General features: G+C 43.5%; 1 protein-coding gene and 1 long non-coding RNA gene across 9 annotated transcripts in view; one reads left to right on the top strand and one right to left on the bottom strand.

The window, feature by feature from the left end:
• The window catches only part of RNF43 (ring finger protein 43), a 92,374-nt gene that overhangs the window by 62,773 nt on the left and 8,663 nt on the right, over positions 1 to 20,938 (top strand). For all 8 annotated transcript variants that reach the window (XM_029612816.1, XM_029612812.1, XM_029612813.1 and 5 more), the window contains one exon: positions 19,622 to 19,786. In XM_029612816.1, coding sequence (XP_029468676.1) covers positions 19,622 to 19,786 — 165 coding nt within the window. The remainder of the gene's footprint in view (positions 1 to 19,621; positions 19,787 to 20,938) is intronic.
• Positions 849 to 14,589, bottom strand: LOC115097206. Its single transcript, XR_003858232.1, has 3 exons — positions 14,002 to 14,589; positions 13,246 to 13,355; positions 849 to 1,840 (listed from the first exon to the last, which is right to left on the bottom strand). It is a non-coding gene; the product is annotated as an uncharacterized LOC115097206 (long non-coding RNA).

The raw sequence follows: 20,938 nt of genomic DNA, 5'->3' as shown, positions 1-20,938 counted from the left end.
TGACTCCTTCGAGAAGCTAGTTTAACTGTTTACTTCCATAGTGAGTAAGTGGTTTACATTCTGGTGGGATCTGGCTTAGATGCATTAAGTTCTTTTCTTTCCATCAGTTGACAGGAGCAGACTTCTTATTGACACCGTCAGCTTGAGGCTGATATTCAGCAGGCAGTGTACGGATAAAGTTAGGCAAACCTTTGGAGTACTGACACCCCACCCCCATCCCCCAACACACACACACACACTTTGTCCTTTAATATTATTGCAGACAAGACTGGGGCTATTTGTGGCAAAATGGGCTCAGGGGGAGATTTCATCTCCATTATTTTCACTTCAGCTAAACCCTGGTGACCCCCCTGGTGGTGGTTCAGATTTTCTCAGGTCTCAGTTAAAGGAGTTGTAGATTATTTCCTTCCCGTCAATCCCCTAAGCACGCCTGTCTGATGCAAGGGAGCGGGCCTACTCTGTCGCTGCTCCCATCCTTTGGAACTCTTTGCCATATGAATTATGGATGTAGAATGCACAAAACATTTAAGATCATGGCCAAGACATTCTTTTTTCAGCAGGTATTTTTGCTGTGTTCACTAGTAACCAGCTACTTCTGAACTCTTTTGGGCAGTTTTGCTTGCATCGTTAAGATCTGATACATCTTGAAGTTTCTTGGATCAGACCTTTCTAGTCATATGTTGATTAGGCAATATTGTTACTGTTGTTTGCTAATTTGAGATTGTGTGTGTTCTTGTACACCGCTTAGGGCATTTGCGTAAGCGGTTTATACATCTTTTTATTCCAGGGTAATACCATAGGGGATAATCCTCTTGCAATCGGCCTAGGAATAATTTTAAGCCCATTGGTCATAAAATAAAGGCTAAGACCTTTTATTTTACTGAAGTTAAATCTTATTCTGCTGTATGGTCAACTGCATGATTTCAGAAGAGAGATCTTTTGGTTAGGACTGGTAGGATCCTCACCAGAAAGAGTGTATCATAATTACTAGGCCGCACCAACTCTTCCAAGTGAGAAAAAGCCTATAAATCTATCTAACCCCCTCCTTTTGCTTTCCTGCGGCTCTTTCTGTGCCCAGACCTGTTCTGGTGACTGCTAACACCCTTCCACGAAATGTGGAAACTTGAAAAGCACTGCTGCTGTTTAACATAGGAGAGTTAGTAACCATAACTTGGGTGGTGAGAAATGACAGAGCTGCCTCCTGACAAGGAAAGCAAACAACTTTACCACTCTTTCCAGCGCCGGCTTATAAAGTAAAACTTGTATCTCACTTATGGGCTGGCTGTGTGTATCAGTAGGAGAGGAGAGTTTTTTTTCCAAGTCTCTCTTTGCGGATTACTATGTATGCTCAAGCTAGAAAACTCTTAACTCAAGGGCTGATAATGCACTTCATTTTCGGCAAGAGTAACAGCCTGTCTCACCTTACTGCTCCTTAACCCTCAAGCTATAATCTGTTGGGTCATATATCTCTGTACACTACGTCAACTGTCCCTCATTCCTAGACTCCCAGGAGATGCTTATAGGACAGGAGTCATGGGGGGAAGCAGAAGCAGTCCCTGTGGCTAAGTTGTTATGGCTTCTCTGTTTTCCTTGAAATACTAAGTCGCTTACGTCTGAACTCTGAAGGTGGTAGATGCCTCGACCAAAATAATTCCAGATTTAGACAACTGTTTCTAATCGAATAACTCAGGTCACAAGGTGGAGTTTTCTTATTGTTGAAAGCAATGAAGACATAGTGACTTCAGAGGCACTGAAATAACCAGAATAGCTGATGTTCTGTTCCCAGGGACTTGCTGTATTAGGCAATTAGCCTCTGATCTAGGATCTACAATACAGTAAACTGTCAAAAAAGAAAAAAAAAATGCACGTGTCACAATGTTAGCAACTTAGTCTGCTTATTTATTTATTACAAACATCTCTATTCCACCTATATTAGCAATGTGCCATGCTAAGCGGATCACAATGAAATACAAATCAGGAAAATATATAAACTGGTTTCCTTCCGTCCTGCCCATCTTTGATGTCATCCATCAGGCGCCGGCACAAGTTTGGAGCTACGACGCTGGACTTTTCATCTACTCTTGCCTCTGCTGCTGCTTGCATTCCCGCTGTACCCTCCGGGAGTTTCTGCTTGCCTACCTTCTCATTTGAATTTGGGCTGCCTCTATCACAGGATTTGTGCGGTGCAGGTTTCCTCCTGCTCCGCCCACCTATGCGTCATTCATTGGGCGCCGGCACATGTTTGGAGCTGCGACGTCGAAGGCGCCGTGCGCTGAAGGAGCACGACAAAGGGGCTTGCCCCTTTGTGTGCCCTTTCATGCTCACCTTCTGTGCTCTCGTTTTGATAGCTGTTACAATTTTCTGTTTGCTTAAAATATTCTCCACTTTATTCTCTTTAATGGAAATCAGTACTATCCTAGGCCAGGGTATATATGGTGAACTTGGACCTCCTCCTCATAGCTACAAGGCTGTTAATAGATGCTATCTGAAACCAATCATGCTATCAGCTAAGCTGATCGCTGTCCTTCTTACAACTATTTCTCTAATAACCTGTAATGCGCAATCAATTTGGGAAAAAAGCTCCTGTCATTTACGATCTAATATCTATGCAAAAACCTGATGCTATGCTAATCTCAGAATTTTGGCTATTGACTATGATTCTATTATTAATGATTTATGTCTCCCGGATTATACTTCCTTTTCTGAGCCAAGTCCTAACTGCCGAGGAGGAGGCCTACTGGCCATTAATTATATCTTCCCTTCACCCTTGAAAAAATAGACATTCTTCCCTACAGGGCCCTATGAAACTCCTCCTTATTACTTCATCAGTAGCCAATTTCTGTGTGATTTATTGTCCATCCAAACTACAAAATTCAGAACTTTCACCCCTTTTAGAAACCTTGACCACCTTACCAGTGGATCTATCTCGAACCTTGTTAACTGGAGACTTCAGTCTCCATGTTGACACTCAATCCTCTCTCCCCCCCACCCCCTCAGTTTCTTATTTTCTGGAAGCTATGGCTGGGCTAGGTTGGGAACAATTAGCTAACAAACCCACACACAAATTTGGCCACATATTAGACCTACTTTGCTTTAACCCATCTTTTATTCACCATACTCTATTAGCCTAACTATGTATCATGTACCATGGTCTGATCACTTTATCCGGTCCTTTGCTGGAACTCTCAGCAGCCTGCAAACAAAACCTTTGCAGAATCCTGAAAACACTACTACAAAAGAAAAAAACGTGAGCCCTGATCTGTTTTCCAATACTCTTCTTTCTAAACTATCGTCTACCACCTATGATGATGCCGAATCTTCTGTTTTAGAATGGAACTCAACTGTTTTACAAACCTTTGACTCTCTTGCCCTAATTAAGTGTTACTGTGCTCATCACAAACCTTCTGCACCTTAGTTCATGTCCACTTTAAAAACTAAACTACGCCAATCGGAACAACGCTGGCGTAAAAATTCCATTCTTGAAAATAAAAACGCTTTTTATGCTTGTTTATGTTCGTACAAAAAGCAAATTTCTTTAGCCAAAAAATTATTCTATGCCATCAAAATCCAATCTGCCAACGGTAATCCTACCATTCTATTCAATATTTTCAAAACCAAAGAAAGATTTATTATATTGATAATAACTTCTGTTCCAAAATTGCTCAACATTTCAAATCCAAAGTCACTAGTATATCTAATGAATTTTCTCATTTACCCGTTCCAAATCCCAACTTAACCTGTGTTTCAAGCTCCTGGTCTTCTTTTGATGATATTGTTCCATCTACCCATCTCACTGATTCTATCTAAATTAAAAATCTCACATAGCCCTTTTAACCCGTGCTCAGACTACCTCTTGCATGCCTGTCGTGATTATCTCTCTACACACTTTGCTCTTCTAGTTAATCTTTCCCTCGATTCTGGGTCCTTTCCAGACTCTTTGAAATGCACATCCATTCTGCCAATCCTAAAGAAAATTAATTCAGTCATATCAGAACTAAACAATTTTCGCCCTATTGCATCTCTAACTTCATTTGCAAAGATGATTGAATCTGTTGTTCTGCATCAGCTTTCTGATTACATTACTGACCATTCTGTTCTTCACCCCAATCAACATGGATTTCGAAAAGGCCACAGCATCGAAACACTTCTTCTATCCACCTTTAACATAGTCATTCGTGGATATGACATAAATACTGACTACACTATGGTTTTACTTGACATTTCTGTGGCTGATACCATAGATCGTCAGATTCTTATTAGAGGCCTTCAATCAATTGGCATTTTGGGCACAGTACTCAATTGGTTCACCTCTTTCATATCCAGCCATGTCCAATGAGTCAATATCGGCCAATTTCACTCTGACTGGTGTTCTGTTACTTCTGGTGTTCCCCAAGGTTCTGCGTTATCCGCTGTCCTCTTTAATATCTATCTTTTACCTTTATTGACTACTGGATGGTCTTGGAGTTAATTTTAAGATAGACGCAGACTATATACAATTTTTCTTTCCTTATAATCACTCTAGGCCTACCACCCTATCCCTCGTCTCTCTATGTATCACCTCTGTCAAAACTTGGCTCTCTCATAATCGACTCAAACTAAACACATCAAAAACTGAAACACTACACCTCTCCACAATTCCATTATCTTCTTGCCATCCTTCTACTCATCTTCATTGATAACTGCACCTCTTAAAAAACCTAAAACCCCTGCTATTTTACAATGACTTCCGTTTAGTTCTTCAAGCACTAATATTTTCTGGTTTCAATTACAGAAATGGCCTACTCTTAGGCCTACCTGATTCTTCTCTTCGACCTCTACAATCAGCACAAACTGCATCAGCCCAAATTCTCTCCTGTTCAAAAATTAGAGATCACGTTTCCCCTGTTCTATTCTCTCTACACTGGCTTCCTATTTCCCTATGGATTCATTATAAAATTATCTCTTATCCATAACTTAATCTACAATCTTTCAGCCATCTGGCAATGCACTCTCCTCCAGCTTTATCAACCATTGCAACAATTACGCTCCGCCAACAGATGTCTACTCGAGGTACCAACTGTACACCTGGCTAGATTAGATCTTACCAGATGCTGAGCTTTCTCCATTGCAGGCCCTTCACTGTGGAACTCCCTCCCTGACAATCTCAGATTACTTTCCAACAATAAGGTCTTCAAGAAACATTTAAAAACTTATTTATTTAAGCTTGCCTACAAATAATTTTCCATCCTTGCACCTTCTCTCTCCTTTCTTCTATTTTATTTATTTATTTATTTTTAATTTTTATATACCGATGTTCCTGTAAAGAATACATATCGCACCGGTTTACAAGGAACTGAACAGTCGCCTCCAGGGCGGAAATACATTAAAACAGTCGCCTCAAGGCAGAATACATTAACACAAGTATACAGGAAAACTATTAAAGAGAACTTTCATAAACTCAATTAAATGTAACTGGGAACCATATCAGGAACATATGTACAGAGGTAGGTATATCGTCTGTCGCTTCACCAGATTTTAGCTCTCAGGGAAAGCTTGTATATGTATTTTATTTGTTTTATGTCAATTTGAGTTTTAATTATGTATGTTGAATTTTATAAACTGCTTAGGCCTACCCTAATTGATTAAGCAGTATATAAGAGTTTTAAAATAAATAAATAAATAAGAACATAAGAACATGCCACACTGGGTCAGACCAAAGGTCCATCAAGCCCAGCATCCTGTTTCCAACAGTGGCCAATCCAGGCCATAAGAACCTGGCAAGTACCCAAAAACTAAGTCTATTCCACACATGCATAAACAGTTTACCTTAAATTCTTAAATAAATAGGTCAATAGGTTACTTAAATAGGTCAATAAAACAGAACACAAGGCCCAATATAACTTTAGAAAAATTATCTTGTACCTCAAAATAGTTCCTTTTACCTTCTTTGCTGTTTTAGAGTAAAAAACTTGGCTTCTTCCAGCTCTGAAATCAAACTGATGTTGCAAACCTCATAGCTTCTGTCTTAAGAGGCCTTAACTGACCTCAGCTGCATCTCACTTTCGCCTAATTGATTCTTTGGGCAGGCTGAAGGGCTGGCTCACTCATTCTCCAGGACTCCACCCCAGAGATTGTCAGTCTGCATTCCTGGTAGCCTGAATTCTGTACAAAGTGCTAATACCAGAGACTTTTTTTGTGTTTCCAATTGCTGGTTTAGAAGCAATTTACTTTTCTCATTGCTGGGCCTAGCCAGCACAGCACAAGCACATACTTACATGGATTTTGTGCCAATTCTCAAAGTGAAATAAAGATTGGAAAATTCCGTGTCTTCCTCCCCTCACATCGGTGCCAATGTGGTGGCGTGGATTAGAAACAGGTTGGCTGACAAGAGACAGCAGGTTATGATAAATGGAACCTTCCCTGAAGAGAGAGCAGTGTTAAGTGGAGTGCCACAGGGATTGGTTTTAGGACCAGTTCTGTTTAGTATCTTTGTGAGAGACATTGTGGAAGGGATAGAAGGTGAGGTTTGCCTATTTGTGGATGATACTAAGACCTGCAAGAGAGTGGACATGCCTGAAGGAGTAGAGAATTAAAAGTTTTATTTGAGGGGGCGCGCTGACGTCACCGGCGGGAATGGTCGCATAGCCCGAGAGCTCCCAGCAACTTATTTTGCGAGCGATCAAACCCATGTTTCCCGCACCCGAAATTTAGCCTCCTTTAGCGAAGCCAGTCGTATAAAACCCAGCGATGGCGAATCTGAAACCGGGTTGTGATTTGAAGCGCTTTACTTACGCGAAACCGGGGCGGGAAGATACGGAGCTCGCGGTGGACACGATGGCAGGCCTCAGCGCTGATACCGCGGCGGAGCACCCAGTCCCGGAAGTAATCTCTGACCTGCCGTCGCGGGCAGAGATGAGGGACTGGTTTATCGGTCTGCGGGCCGATATGAAACAACATAAAGCTGACCTAATGCAGCACATGGATGAGCTTCGTGAGGATCTAGCCACCCTCGGCTACCGCGTGGACGGGTTGGAGACTAAGGTGGAGGGCCAGGACGATACGCTCCTCAAAATGGCCGACGCGCTTCATACTAGCATGCGGGACCAGGCACAGCTGGCTGACAAGGTGGAGGACCTCGAAAACAGGTCCTGCCGAAACAATCTACGCATTCGGGGAGTGCCTGAAGGAGAAAACTATATGAACTGTGAGTCTGTGGTGCAAAAAATCTTCCACTATCTCATGAAGGAGCCTGACACCGAGGGGGAGGGGACCACGGACGGAGGCCCTAGCTTTCACATCGAGCGGGTGCACAGGACCCTGGGGCCCAAGAAGTCAGAAAAGCCCCGGGACATTTTGGTATGTCTCCAGACCTTCAAAGAAAAAGAGATGTTGTATGCGCGTTCTCGCACACAGCGCGAGTGGGTCTGGGAAGGACCTAAACTCGGTTTTTTCAACGATCTTGCGGCCTCCACGTTGCGCAAGCGTTTTGATTTTCGCCCGATCACCAGCACCCTGAGGGACCGGAGCATCAGATACAAATGGACCTTTCCCTTTGGCCTTCAGTTTGAGTATAAGGGGACCCTTTTTCGGGTCCGTACTTTAGAAGAGGCGTCTGCGGTCTTCGCTAAGATCCAGCTGCCTATTCCTCCGGACACCGCGGCTACCGTGCCGCAATTGTCTAATCTGCCGAAGACTCCACGCTGGCAACGAGTAGGCAATAAACGCAGGCTGGAAAGGCAGGGACGGACACCGCCTGGAGCGAGGACGGCTCCTGCCGCTGGCCCCACAGGCTGAAGGGACTGGAAACCTTATTTAACCTTCCAGGATTGGAGGTTCTGGACGGCTTGTCTTTCTGCATACTGTTCGGGTATTGTTAGCACTGTTCTACTGTATGTGGGTTTGATCAACTTCAGGTGGGAATTACCTATTTTTTAGCCGGGGAGTGACTTTTCTCGCTGGTTACTAAGACCCCCAGTTTTCGGAGTTATCCCAATGGGGGATATACAGGGATATGGAGAGGGGGGGAGGGGATTTTTTCATCCATGTGCTCAGGGGGTAATGCTTGGTATATTCAATATGTTGGGGAGGTCCGAGATGGAGATAGAGATCTGTTGCAGCGGCGTGGTGTACATCAATCTATAAGGTTTGTTACATGGCATTGAAAATATGGTCCCTGAATGTAAAGGGACTTAATACCCCCATGAAACGTCAACAGCTTTTTAGAGATCTCAGGCGCCAAAACGTAGATATCGCCCTTATCCAGGAGACGCACACTAGGAAACACCATGAACATCTGTTGTGCTTTGCAGGTTACCCACACGGTTATTTTGCCTCTAGTTCCCCTACCTCTAAATATGCGGGGGTGGGTATACTAGTAGCTCAGTCTGTCATTTTTTAATATAAATCGCATATTGCAGACCCTGAGGGCCGTTACATATTATTGAAACTGCAGCTGGACGGACGTTTGTATACTATAGTCAGTGTGTATGCACCTAATGTGGATCAGCATCTCTTTTTTACAAAAATGGAGGATGTATTATCCACGTTTGCAGAGGGAATATTGATCTGGGGCGGGGATCATAACGTAGTGCGGAACCCTAGATTAGATTCCTCCAATCCCCGAAAGGCAGGGAGCTGGAAGGCTACCGCCTCTTTGAAGTCTATAATGCATGGGTGGAGTCTTCTAGATATATGGCGACAGAGGAACCCTACGGCCAGAACTTATACGTTCTACTCTAACCCTCACATTACCTATTCTCGCCTGGATTTCTTGTTAGTGGATAAAGGGGTTCAGAATCAGGTGATGGCCACTGGCATAGGAGACATAACGTGGTCTGATCATGCTCCCGTGTGGCTTACGATTGGCCTGCGCAGGACCTTGACCCGGGTTGTAGGTTTTGGCGCATTAGGGATGACCTTCTCCGAGACCCTGGCCATAGCGAGCAATTGGCTGCTCATTTGCGGGACTACCTGACCCTGAATAAGGGAACGGTGCGTGATGCTGGGATTTATTGGGAGGGGTCCAAGGCGGTTATGAGAGGGCATTTGATAGCACTCTCTTCTGCCTTGCGGAAACTAAGAGAGGCGAAGCGCACCGCCCTCTTAGCCGATATCGCGTCTTTGACTCGCGATCATTCACATCACCCGACGCAAGCCACCTTCGCACGCCTTCGGCTCAAGCGCACTGAATTGCAATTAATGGATGCTGAGCAGATAACCCATGCTATGCTTCGGGCCAAACAATGCTATTATGAAGGTAACAATAAGGCAGGGCGGTTTTTAGCGAGGTTGCTTAAGCAGCGTACTTACGCGACTCTTATAGCCAAGATTAGGGACAAGACGGGCACTATTCTGACTGCGACTAAAGACATCCGCCGTTGTTTTACTCAGTTCTATACCCAGTTATATACGGCGGACCCTACCATTTTAGCAGCCCGGGTAGACCGCTACTTTGAGTCGATACCCCTTCCCTCTTTGACTAAATCCCAACAAGCTTATTTAGAATCCCCCATACAACCTATTGAGATTCAAGCGGCCATTGGGGACCTTCAGGCTGGTAAATCGCCAGGGCTGGACGGTTTTTCTGGAAGTTATTATAAAAAGTTTATTACTCAATTAGTAGGCCCTTTGACTGACTTTTTTAACGGATTACAGGAGGGAGCCCCATTACCCCCTCATTCCAATGTGGCGGGCATTACTGTTATCCCAAAGCCAGGCAGGGACCCCACGCAGTGTGGATCGTACCACCCTATCTCCTTGCTCAACGTAGATCTAAAACTCTTGGCAAAGGTGTTGGCCGCCAGGCTTAATACTGTCCTCCCTCTATTAGTACATAGTCACCAGGTTGGTTTTATACCCCGTAGGATGGCCGCTGACAACGTCCGCAAGGTGATTGATGCGATCTGGTGGGCCACCACTGCAAAAGTCCCTATGGTATTAATGGCTATAGATGCCGAAAAGGCATTTGATTTGGTACACTGGGACTTTCTGTTTGCCACATTGGAAAAAATGTCTTTTGGCCCAGGATTCTTGCGCTGGCTTCACTGCCTCTACCAGGATCCAGGCGCAAGAATCAAGGTTAATGGACAATATGGGGATCTTTTCCCGGTTAAACGAGGAACGCGCCAGGGATGTCCTCTGTCGCCATTATTGTTCGCGTTGTTCTTGGAACTGCTGGCGATTAGGGTGCGTGCCTCCGCCTCTATTGTTGGAGTACCCATGCAGCCCAGTCCCATGAAGATTTCCCTATTCGTGGATGACATCCTTCTCACACTTACACATCCCCTGACTTCTATTGATGGAGTCACGGAGGAGCTGCAGGCATTCAGTGAGGTGTCCGGTTTTAAGGTTAACATGGACAAAATGGAAATTCTAAATATTAATGCTTCCTCGGCGGTTATGGACGAACTGACGCGCCTATACCCCTTTAGGGTATCCCAAAAGGTATTAAAATATTTAGGGGTCCACCTTGGTGCGAATCTCTCTGACTTATTTAGTCTCAATTATATGCCGTTGCTGCGACGGATTAGACAGGATCTCCATCTCTGGGACAGGGGACAATATTCATGGCTGGGGAGGGTGGCTATTATAAAAATGAACGTTATCCCTCGTTTCTTGTATTTTTTTTCAAACCATTCCTATATTCATCTCCTCTGCAATACTCCGTTCCTGGCAGAAGATACTCTTCGACTTCATTTGGCGCAAGCGCCCCCCCAGGGTGTCGAGGCGTCTGCTGTTCCAGCCTCGTGATCGCGGGGGACTTGGGGTTCCGAATTTACTCTGGTTATATGTCGCTGCCCAACTGAAGGCGATACCTGACGCACATAGTCGTCGATCCCCCAAGCAATGGGCCACCTTTGAGGAGCAGGTTCTTGGGGGTATGCCACTAACTGATCTTATTTGGCAGCCACGACCCACCTGGCTACCGATGGGGCTAAAAACGGGGGCCCTGGAAACTATGCTACGACTCTGGGATCGTTGGAAGGTGAAACTGGCAGGCGATCGCTATTACTACCATACTACTGGTCTTTACAACCGCTTACAATTTCCAGCTGGCCGCCAGCATGGAGTGTTCAAAGCCTGGCGAAAGAAAGGGATCACTCGCATCGAACATTTGCTTCAGGGTGAGACCCTGATGACATGGCCAGAACTACAGGCTCTCTATCGGTTACCCTCTTCCGACTTTCTAGCAGGCAGTCAAATGCTTCATTTCCTTCGATCACCCAGAATGATGGACTCCATACGCAGGGGCAAGTCCCAGTTTGAACATCTTTGTGCTGCAGTTGATAAAACTAGCGGGATGATTTCTAAGCTCTATGCCCTCTAGCAGAGACTGATGGGGCACCCTTTCCACATGTGGGACACTGAGAGCGAGACTTGGGCCTGACGCTGACTCCAAAAGACTGGCACTACAGACCGGTTAGCCTGACTGGCACTACAGACTGGTTAGCCTGACTTCAGTGCCAGGAAAAATAGTGGAAAGTGTTCTAAACATCAAAATCACAGAACATATAGAAAGACATGGTTTAATGGAACAAAGTCAGCATGGGTTTACCCAGGGCAAGTCTTGCCTCACAAATCTGCTTCACTTTTTTGAAGGAGTTAATAAACATGTGGATAAAGGTGAACCGGTAGATATAGTATACTTGGATTTTCAGAAGGCGTTTGACAAAGTTCCTCATGAGAGGCTTCTAGGAAAAGTAAAAAGTCATGGGATAGGTGGCGATGTCCTTTCGTGGATTGCAAACTGGCTAAAAGACAGGAAACAGAGAGTAGGATTAAATGGGCAATTTTCTCAGTGGAAGGGAGTGGACAGTGGAGTGCCTCAGGGATCTGTATTGGGACCCTTACTGTTCAATATATTTATAAATGATCTGGAAAGAAATACGACGAGTGAGATAATCAAATTTGCAGATGACACAAAATTGTTCAGAGTAGTTAAATCACAAGCAGATTGTGATAAATTGCAGGAAGACCTTGTGAGACTGGAAAATTGGGCATCCAAATGGCAGATGAAATTTAATGTGGATAAGTGCAAGGTGATGCATATAGGGAAAAATAACCCATGCTATAATTACACGATGTTGGGTTCCATATTAGGTGCTACAACCCAAGAAAGAGATCTAGGTGTCATAGTGGATAACACATTGAAATCGTCGGTTCAGTGTGCTGCGGCAGTCAAAAAAGCAAACAATGTTGGGAATTATTAGAAAAGGAATGATGAATAAAACGGAAAATGTCATAATGCCTCTGTATCGCTCCATGGTGAGACCGCACCTTGAATACTGTGTACAATTCTGGTCGCCGCATCTCAAAAAAGATATAATTGCGATGGAGAAGGTACAGAGAAGGGCTACCAAAATGATAAGGAGAATGGAACAACTCCCCTATGAGGAAAGACTAAAGAGGTTAGGACTTTTCAGCTTGGAGAAGAGACGACTGAGGGGGGGATATGATAGAGGTGTTTAAAATCATGAGAGGTCTAGAACGGGTAGATGTGAATCGGCTATTTACTCTTTCGGATAGTAGAAAGACTAGGGGACACTCCATGAAGTTAGCATGGGGCACATTTAAAACTAATCGGAGAAAGTTCTTTTTTACTCAACGCACAATTAAACTCTGGAATTTGTTGCCAGAGAATGTGGTTCGTGCAGTTAGTATAGCTGTGTTTAAAAAAGGATTGGATAAGTTCTTGGAGGAGAAGTCCATTACCTGCTATTAAGTTCACTTAGAGAATAGCCACTGCCATTAGCAATGGTTACATGGAATAGACTTAGTTTTTGGGTACTTGCCAGGTTCTTATGGCCTGGATTGGTCACTGTTGGAAACAGGATGCTGGGCTTGATGGACCCTTGGTCTGACCCAGTATGGCATTTTCTTATGTTCTTATGTACCGGCAGGCTCGTCAGTGTTCTGTCTCAGCCCTCTATCAGGAAAATTGTTATAAAATGATCACCCGCTGGTACCTTACACCTCAACTTTTGCATCGGCGATACCCCTATCTGGACGCTCAATGTTGGCGGGGCTGCGGCTATCCGGGGACTTTCTTTCATATTTGGTGGCAATGCCCAAAGGTTAGGGACCTGTGGACCGCAGTGGCAAACTGGTTGGAGAGGATTCTAGGAGCCTCTGGCCTATACAAGGCTAGTTTTATGCTTCTTCATCACCCACCTTTGACCCTCCGAAAGAATCACACTCACTTTTGCCAACAAGTTTTTATTATAACCAGGTTGACAATAGCACAAGCATGGAAATTAGCGGACGTACCCTCATTGCAGGTAGTACAACATAAAGTTCATCTTTCTTGTCAACTGGCGGCGATTACGGCGGATCTCCACGCGGACATCTCCAAGTTTCAAGCCGCTTGGTCTCCTTACCTGGGTTGGGAGAAACAACAGACAATGTCTAAAGCTGGGATGAACCCTGAGTTATGCAGGTTCTCAGTGATGCATACCACTTATGTTCTTTTCTTTTTCTGCTGATCTTACCTCCTTTTTTCTTTGTTATAATTTTTGGAACTAGACTATTGTCCTTCTACGAGCACATGGATGTAGGGCGGGAAGGGAGGGATTACTTGGGAGGGGGGGGGGGGGATTACGGCACCGACTACGACGCTTATGTGTTTTGCTGTTCTGTACTGTTGTGCTGTTTCATTTTTTTTGTAGTCTTATGAAAATTTAATAAAATTATTAGTAAAAAAAAAAAAAAAAAAATTTTATTTGAGAAAGCTTGAAGAATGGTCTAAGGTTTGGCAGTTGGGATTCAATGCCAAGAAGTGCAGTCATACATCTGGGGTGTGGTAATCCAAAAATGGGGGGGGGGGGGGTGAAAGATCAATGTGCATGGACTGGGAGCTTGTATATGTATTTTATTTGTTTTATGTCACCCTTGGGGTGATAATGTCTGGCAATGTGACTACACGATAGCTAAAGCCAGAAGAAGCTGAGCTGCATAGAAAGAGGAGTAACCAGTAAGAAATAGGAGGTGATGATCCCCTTGTACAGGTCCTTGGTGAGGCCTCACCTGGAGTACTGTGTTCAGTTCTAGAGACCGTATCTCAAAAGGATGAATAGGCTGGAGATGGTCTGGAGAAGGGGTCTGTATCGGAAGACTTCTGAGGAGAGGCTGAAGGATCTGAATATGTACACCCTGGAAGAGAGGAGAGACCTTCAGATACCTGAAAAGGTCAAAACCTTTCCCATTGGAAAGCAAGCAGTAGAACTAGTGGTTACGAAATGAAACTCCAAGGGTGGGTAGGGGACTCGGAACCAACATCAGGAAATATTTCTTCATGGAGAACGGTGGTGAATATCTGGGATGCCTTTCCCGAAGAGGTGGTGAAGACAAAAACAGTAAACTCATTTAAAAAGGCATGGGATAAACACTCTGGATCCCTAAAGGCTAGAGGTGGAAATAAAGAAAAGGGCGCATGGGGATACCCTTCATGCAACAGCAGCAGCTATTACCCCTAACAGGAGTCATTGGATTAGTACTCTTAACTAATTAGCTTTCAAGATTTTGATGCAATTGCAACATCGTCCTCTGCTTTGACGGCAGGGGAAAAAAATCAGGGCCCTAGCTTTTATGGTCCAAGGTACCGATACGCAGACATTAGGGAAAAAGCGCAGGACTGCTTCTGTGGCCAAGTCTAAAAGCAAAGCACGTTCCAGCAGCATTGTCTGAATTTTCATGAAGACTGCTCATGCTGTAAAAATGTTGCTAGCAGTAATTTTGTTATGGGTTTGACAGTTGCTTGGCTTTGATTGTTAATATTACTACCCTTAACATAAGGCTTGGGGGAAACCTGCACGGAGCAGCAGTTACTTTCATAAGAGACTTGCTAGGCAGACTGGATGGACCTTTTGGTCTCTTGCTGCATCAGTGCTATGTTACTATGATTTAAGCATGCACTACAACATGTAATGAACCTTCAGTTAAGGGAGGGAGGTTTCAGGCAGCTGATTTACCCATCTAAAGCACTATTTACCCGGGTAAATTCATTTGAATACTGATCTTTAGATGGGCCTGTTTTAGGGGGATTTCTAAGCTTCAGTGCGAGGCCTCCCAAACATTTGATATCCTTGTTAAGAGTTGGAGGATTCCTATACAGCTGCTTTTTGTTGATTTGAAGTTCTTGTGCCTTTTATTGGCCCAAGAGAGAGAGCTGCAGGCCTCTGTGCCTGATTCCTGTCTTTTGGAGAATTACTAGACATGCAGGATTTTCAATAACAGGTTTTTCTTTTTTTTTTTTCCTCTAAAACAGCATCTAATTGTGTGTTAATTTTGAAATCTGTATAGAATCAGTGGGCCAGAAAAGATAAAATCTTTCTCCTCTTTAATCCTGTAACCATAGCACGTAGAGTGACTTGGAAATGCCATCACTTGTAAATGGGCTTTGAAGTCTTACCATAGTAGTTAGTCTAAGACATGTAATAGAATTTTGGTATCCTTTCAGTAAACCAGACTAGATTTCCTATCAACCAGAGAGGCATTTGCTACGGGAAGTCCTGAATGATAGTTGTACGGTTGGTAAGGTTGAAGAAAATCTGATGTTGATCAAATCCAGTCTTCCAGTTAAAATAATAATGACCCATTTCACTTGGATTAGACACTGAGAGGCCAATATTCAGTAAGGCGTTTCCTGGACAAGTTATCTGGCTAAAGTTAACTGGACAACTTGTCCTGAATATTCAGTGGGTTAACCGTCCCATTGAATATCCCTTAGTAAAGTTATCCAGCTACCTGTCGAGGAATAAATGGAAACCTAACTGGCAACATTTTAAATGTCTGGTTTTAAATTGCCTGACTTGTTTGAATGTTTAACGTGCCACTTAACTGGATACCTTCAAAAGATATCCAGTTAAGTGGCGATTCTATTTAAAAACAATAATAAAACCATTGACCTCTTAGCCCAATTCTCACCCTCCAACCACCACTAGTTATTGCCCCTGCTGCTGCTGCCAGAGCCCCCCCAAACCCCTCCATGTCATGTGAAGAAGAAAAATGCAGGCTACTTGGCCCCCCCCTACTCTTCTCCTTCTCCCCCCCCCCCCCCAAGCACTCCTATCCACCCCCCAGCACCTTACTCACTGCCCTGTTTTTGAAGTGCATGGCCGGGATCCCAGGCACTTGCAGGATCCAGATTATGCTTTTGTTGCGGCTGCCCATAGCTATCCGGCAAGTGCCTGGGATCACCTCGGTGCGCTTGGGAGGAGGAAGGGTTAAGTCGCGTGGGTGCTGTAGGCAGTGGTGTATGGTACTTGTATTTCTCTGTGGATAATGAGCTGCATGCGGTAGGTAATGATTTGCTGCTCGAGTACATTAAATGCAGTACTGTGCTATTGGTAATATGGTTTATGCAACCTTGGTTAAGTCTGTCTTTGTAATACTATACTGCTGGTGGGATTCATGTTCGTTTCAACATAATGTAATCCACTGTTTCACCCCATTTCAGCCAATCTCATACAGATGCTGATATAGTCAGCTGTTTCCTAGAAAGGAAGACATTTTGGTATGAAAACCATATTAGAGCATACGTAAGCCAACATTTTAGCTCGGTGCGGCTAAAATGTTTTCCGCAGATGATGAAATAAGACGCATGCATGGTGGGCCAATTACTGCCATGTGGTGGAAGTACCTGGGTTCAGTTCTCAGGTCAGTCTTCTGCTTCTCCAGGGCTGGGGATGCTGCAGAAGCCTCGTGTGGCTAGATAACTTTAGCTGGTTCTGTATTCAGAAGATTGGAGCTGCTTAACCGGAGCTGCCCTATTCCTGCCCTATTACTCATCCCCTCACACAGGGCCGGAGAGAGCAGGAATTAGGCCCGGGCCAGCTAAGAAAGGTTCTGATGTGATACTTAATAACAGAAATCATTTTCTAAATTTCCCAAATTTTTATTTAAGAAGGCTTTACGAGCTTTTTTGTTAGCTAATTCTTCAATTACAATTACAATCTAACTTGCCATCTGATATTTCCAATGATTTTTGCAACAATATTGCTTCATTTTTCAAGAAAAAAACTGAAGACATCTCACATGAATTTGAATCTTTACCAATTCCAAAAAACAATTCACCTCAACTTGCTTGTACTTTCTCTGAATTTTTACCGATAAACGACAAAACCATTACTAAAATACTCACTAAATCCAAACCCTCAAATAGTCCTTTCAATCCATGCTCAGGTTTTCTACTTAAAGAATTAAGACTCACTTGCCCCTATCATTTCAAATATAGTAAATGTTTCATTACAGCAAGGCATATTCCCAGATTCCTTAAAACAAACTGCAATCATACCCATTTCCAAAAAAGAAAAACCATGACCCTTCAGATGTCACCAATTATCGTCCTATTGCTTTATTACCGTCTCTAGAAAAAATTATAGAATCAGTAGTACTACACCAAATATCTGATTATATTGAAGAAAATAACATTCTACACACTAATCAACATGGCTTTAGAAAAGGTCATAGTACCGAATCTCTACTCATATCATCTTTTGACATCATAATTCGAGGATTTGATTCCAATACAAATTACTTACTTGTACTAATTGATATTTCCGCCGCATTTGATACAATAAATCATGACATCCTCCTTACTAATCTAACTCAAATAGGCATCTCCGGTCCCCCTCTGCAATGGTTTACGTCATTTATATCTAATCGCCAACAAAAAATCATGATAAATAAACAATCCTCAGACTGGTACTCCACCTCCACAGGAGTACCCCAAGGCTCAGCCTTATCAGCTCTCTTATTCAACCTATATCTATTACCCTTGTGTCGACTTTTGGACGGCTTAAATTTAAACTTCAAAATATATGCCGATGATATTCAGTTCATTATACCCTTCACTGATTCATGGTCTAAAACTTTTTCTTTACTGCAATTATATTTGTCTACAATCAAACTTGGCTTTCCCATAACAGGCTAAAACTAAACACAAACAAAACAGAACTAATTTATCTATCCACCATTCCAGATTCAATTTACAAACCCCCATCAACTTTTACCTTTGAGAACCAAATTATTTCCATAAAAACACACGCAAAAAACTTAGGGGTAATTCTTGACTCAAAACTATCTATGACAAACAATATATCTTAAATTGTGAGAGAGTCTTTTTTCAAAATTCACATGCTAAAGAAACTGAAACCATTACTCCTTCCAAAAGATTTTCGAATGATCACTCAAACACTCATTTTATCTTCAGTAGACTACTGTAATGCTTTATATCTTGGCTTACCTCAATCAACAATTCATCCACTTCAACTAGTTCAAAACGCAACTGCCCGTATGTTATACAATATCTGTCGAAACGAACATATCTCTCCTATTTTACAATTACATTGGCTCCCAGTATCCACTATACACAACCTAATATACAATACTGATTCAATCTGGTTATGCTCACTGTTCCGAATTTATAAACCATCCAGACAATTACGTTCCTTTGACAAATGTATGTTAGAAATTCCTTCTGTAAAATCTGTTAGCCTATCATTGACTCATAAACACGTTTTTTCAGTTGCAGGTCCAACATTATGGAACTCTTTACCAGACTGTATCCGTTTGACTTCTAATCGCAGAGAATTAAAAAAATTACTGAAAACTCATCTATTCACTCAAGCTTTCAATTTATAATAATTTTTATAATCCATGCACAGTATTTAACCTTTGTCTTGATTATAAATGTTTGTGTCTTTGTTTTTAATATTATGCATGTGCTTTGAACACTTGTAAACCGCCTAGACGGATATATATTATCCATTTGTGCGGTATATAAAAACTTTTAAATAAATAAATAAATTAAATATTTAGCTTTTTTTTAAATTTTGCCCAACAAAAGTAGGCCCCTTGAACATTGTAGACCCGAGCCAAATGGCCATGCTGGCACCCCCTCTCTCCTGGAGTGCCCTCACCTAATCTCAAAATGAATGGCCAAGCTTTTAAACACCCCCCCCCCATTCCAAAACCCCTGAAATGTCTTCAGCCTCTCTCTCCTGGCAGCCATAGAGGTGCCGGGCCCAGGTCATGGTACTTTGCTACCATGATCTGGGCTGAAAAACTTACAAATGTACTTTAACAAATATGTGCCTGAGTTGAAGGTAAATAACAGCAAGAGGCAGACAAGTTCACATTATTTATGTATAGTATTTGTAGAATGGACAAATTTGAGTTGGGTGACCCAAAGCTGCATCAGTACAAGGATTTCTGGATACCCCAGATGTAGGGATTTTTGATACTTATCATTTTATTTATTATGTATTTAAAATCTTTTCTATACCGTCGTTAAGTTATGCACCATCACAACGGTTTACGGTAAGGCACAAAATACTAATGAGTAGTAGGTTTTCAAAAGCCATACAATTATAGAGGGTGCCCTCAGGGGTCCGGTTACAGAAAATGTCAATATAAAGGCTATTTGATAATTAGAGTTACAATAGGAGAGGTCTGAGAGGACACAGCCCCACCAGCCTCTCCTGGGCAGTGTTTCTCTGGGCTCTTAGAAGCTTAATCTCGCCATGTTTCCCTGAATTGCCTTATGGGAATGGGAAATGGCCTTTGCCAACAATCACAGCCCATGTTTTTCGCTGTAAAGGGTTTCACCGTGGCTTATTGTGGTTCTGGTCTCCCTTTCTCCCAGGACTCCTTGCAGCAGCAGACCATTCGTGCCATCGGTCAGCTTGCAACCCGCAAATACAAGTCTCACCCTGAGCGCGGCAACTGGAGGGCCGGACATGACTATGCCAGCAGCTGCAGCTCTGCGCCAGTCTGTGCCGTCTGCCTGGAGGAATTCACAGAGGGACAGGTGTGTGGCAAGACGAATAATTAGTGCTTGGAGAAGGCCTGCGTGTGGGGTCAGCTTTGTGGCTTAGGCTGTGGTTCAGGACGCTTGTTTTGGAGGCAGCTATTTGGGACTGGCAAGACTAGGCTTGAGCTCGGTGAGGGAGGGAAGAAGGCGACAGCCCCTGCCAGCCAAAGAAGCGTCACGGAGTCCATATTTTTACAGGAGGCATTTCTCCAGTCCCCTTGGCTGGCAGTGACGTGTGTTGCCCATGTATGCTTTTAAAGGTGTATGGGGGATGGAAGGAGGCAGAAGAGGTTCTATAACAAAAAAAAAATGTGAACATGGGATTAAAAAAAAAGACTGAGATCCCTGTTGGGCATCTCCTGCTGAGAGCCATCCACTCACACTTCTTTAACTGCTGAATGCCCCAAGCTTGCAGGACGATGTCACAAGACTGATGGGCCACTTACGTTGCCACATTACAGCATGTTGCAGGACATGTGTAGATATCAGGGGGGGGGCAGAAAATAGTCGGCCATCCATCCATTATATACTCAAGTATCAAAGATAGGAAGCAGCAGGAAATCTCTCAGCATATACTGAGGTGTTGTGGCCAAGGAGCAGGTAATCTTGCTGCACGTAGGTATTGGGGTCAGGGAGTAGCAAGTAATCTCTTTACACATACTTGGGTATCCTGGACAGGGTGCAGCAGGTGGTGTCTCTACACATACTCCGAAATTGGGCTGTGGTGGAGCAGATAAAGTGGGATGACTCCCTTGCTCGGATATTGACTGCAGACCATTGCATCATGTGAGGCCTCCCCATGTAGTATATTATAAGAGAATGCAAGAATAAAATTGAAGCGCCAAGAGGATTTCAGCAATTTGTATCCAGCTGTAGATTTGCACTGTGCCCTAGACTAGCATGCATTCCAACTGTATACACAGCGTATTTTCCAGTTGTATGCACCATGCCCTGACGTGGCACGCTGTCTCCAGCTGTAGATCTACGCATCATCCTAGTGTAGTACCTGCCCTCCGGTTGTATACCACCACTCCCGGGTATAGCGTGCTCTCTACAGCTGTCTACGCCGCACCCTGTGATAGTATGTGGTCACTGTGCCCTAACATAGTTCTCTCTGTACAACTATACAAACCATGCCCTCTCATAGCT

The sequence above is a fragment of the Rhinatrema bivittatum genome, chromosome 8, assembly GCF_901001135.1.
Source record: "Rhinatrema bivittatum chromosome 8, aRhiBiv1.1, whole genome shotgun sequence".
Classification (NCBI taxonomy): Eukaryota; Metazoa; Chordata; class Amphibia; order Gymnophiona; family Rhinatrematidae; genus Rhinatrema; species Rhinatrema bivittatum.
This window is presented reverse-complemented; position numbering and strand designations above follow the sequence as displayed.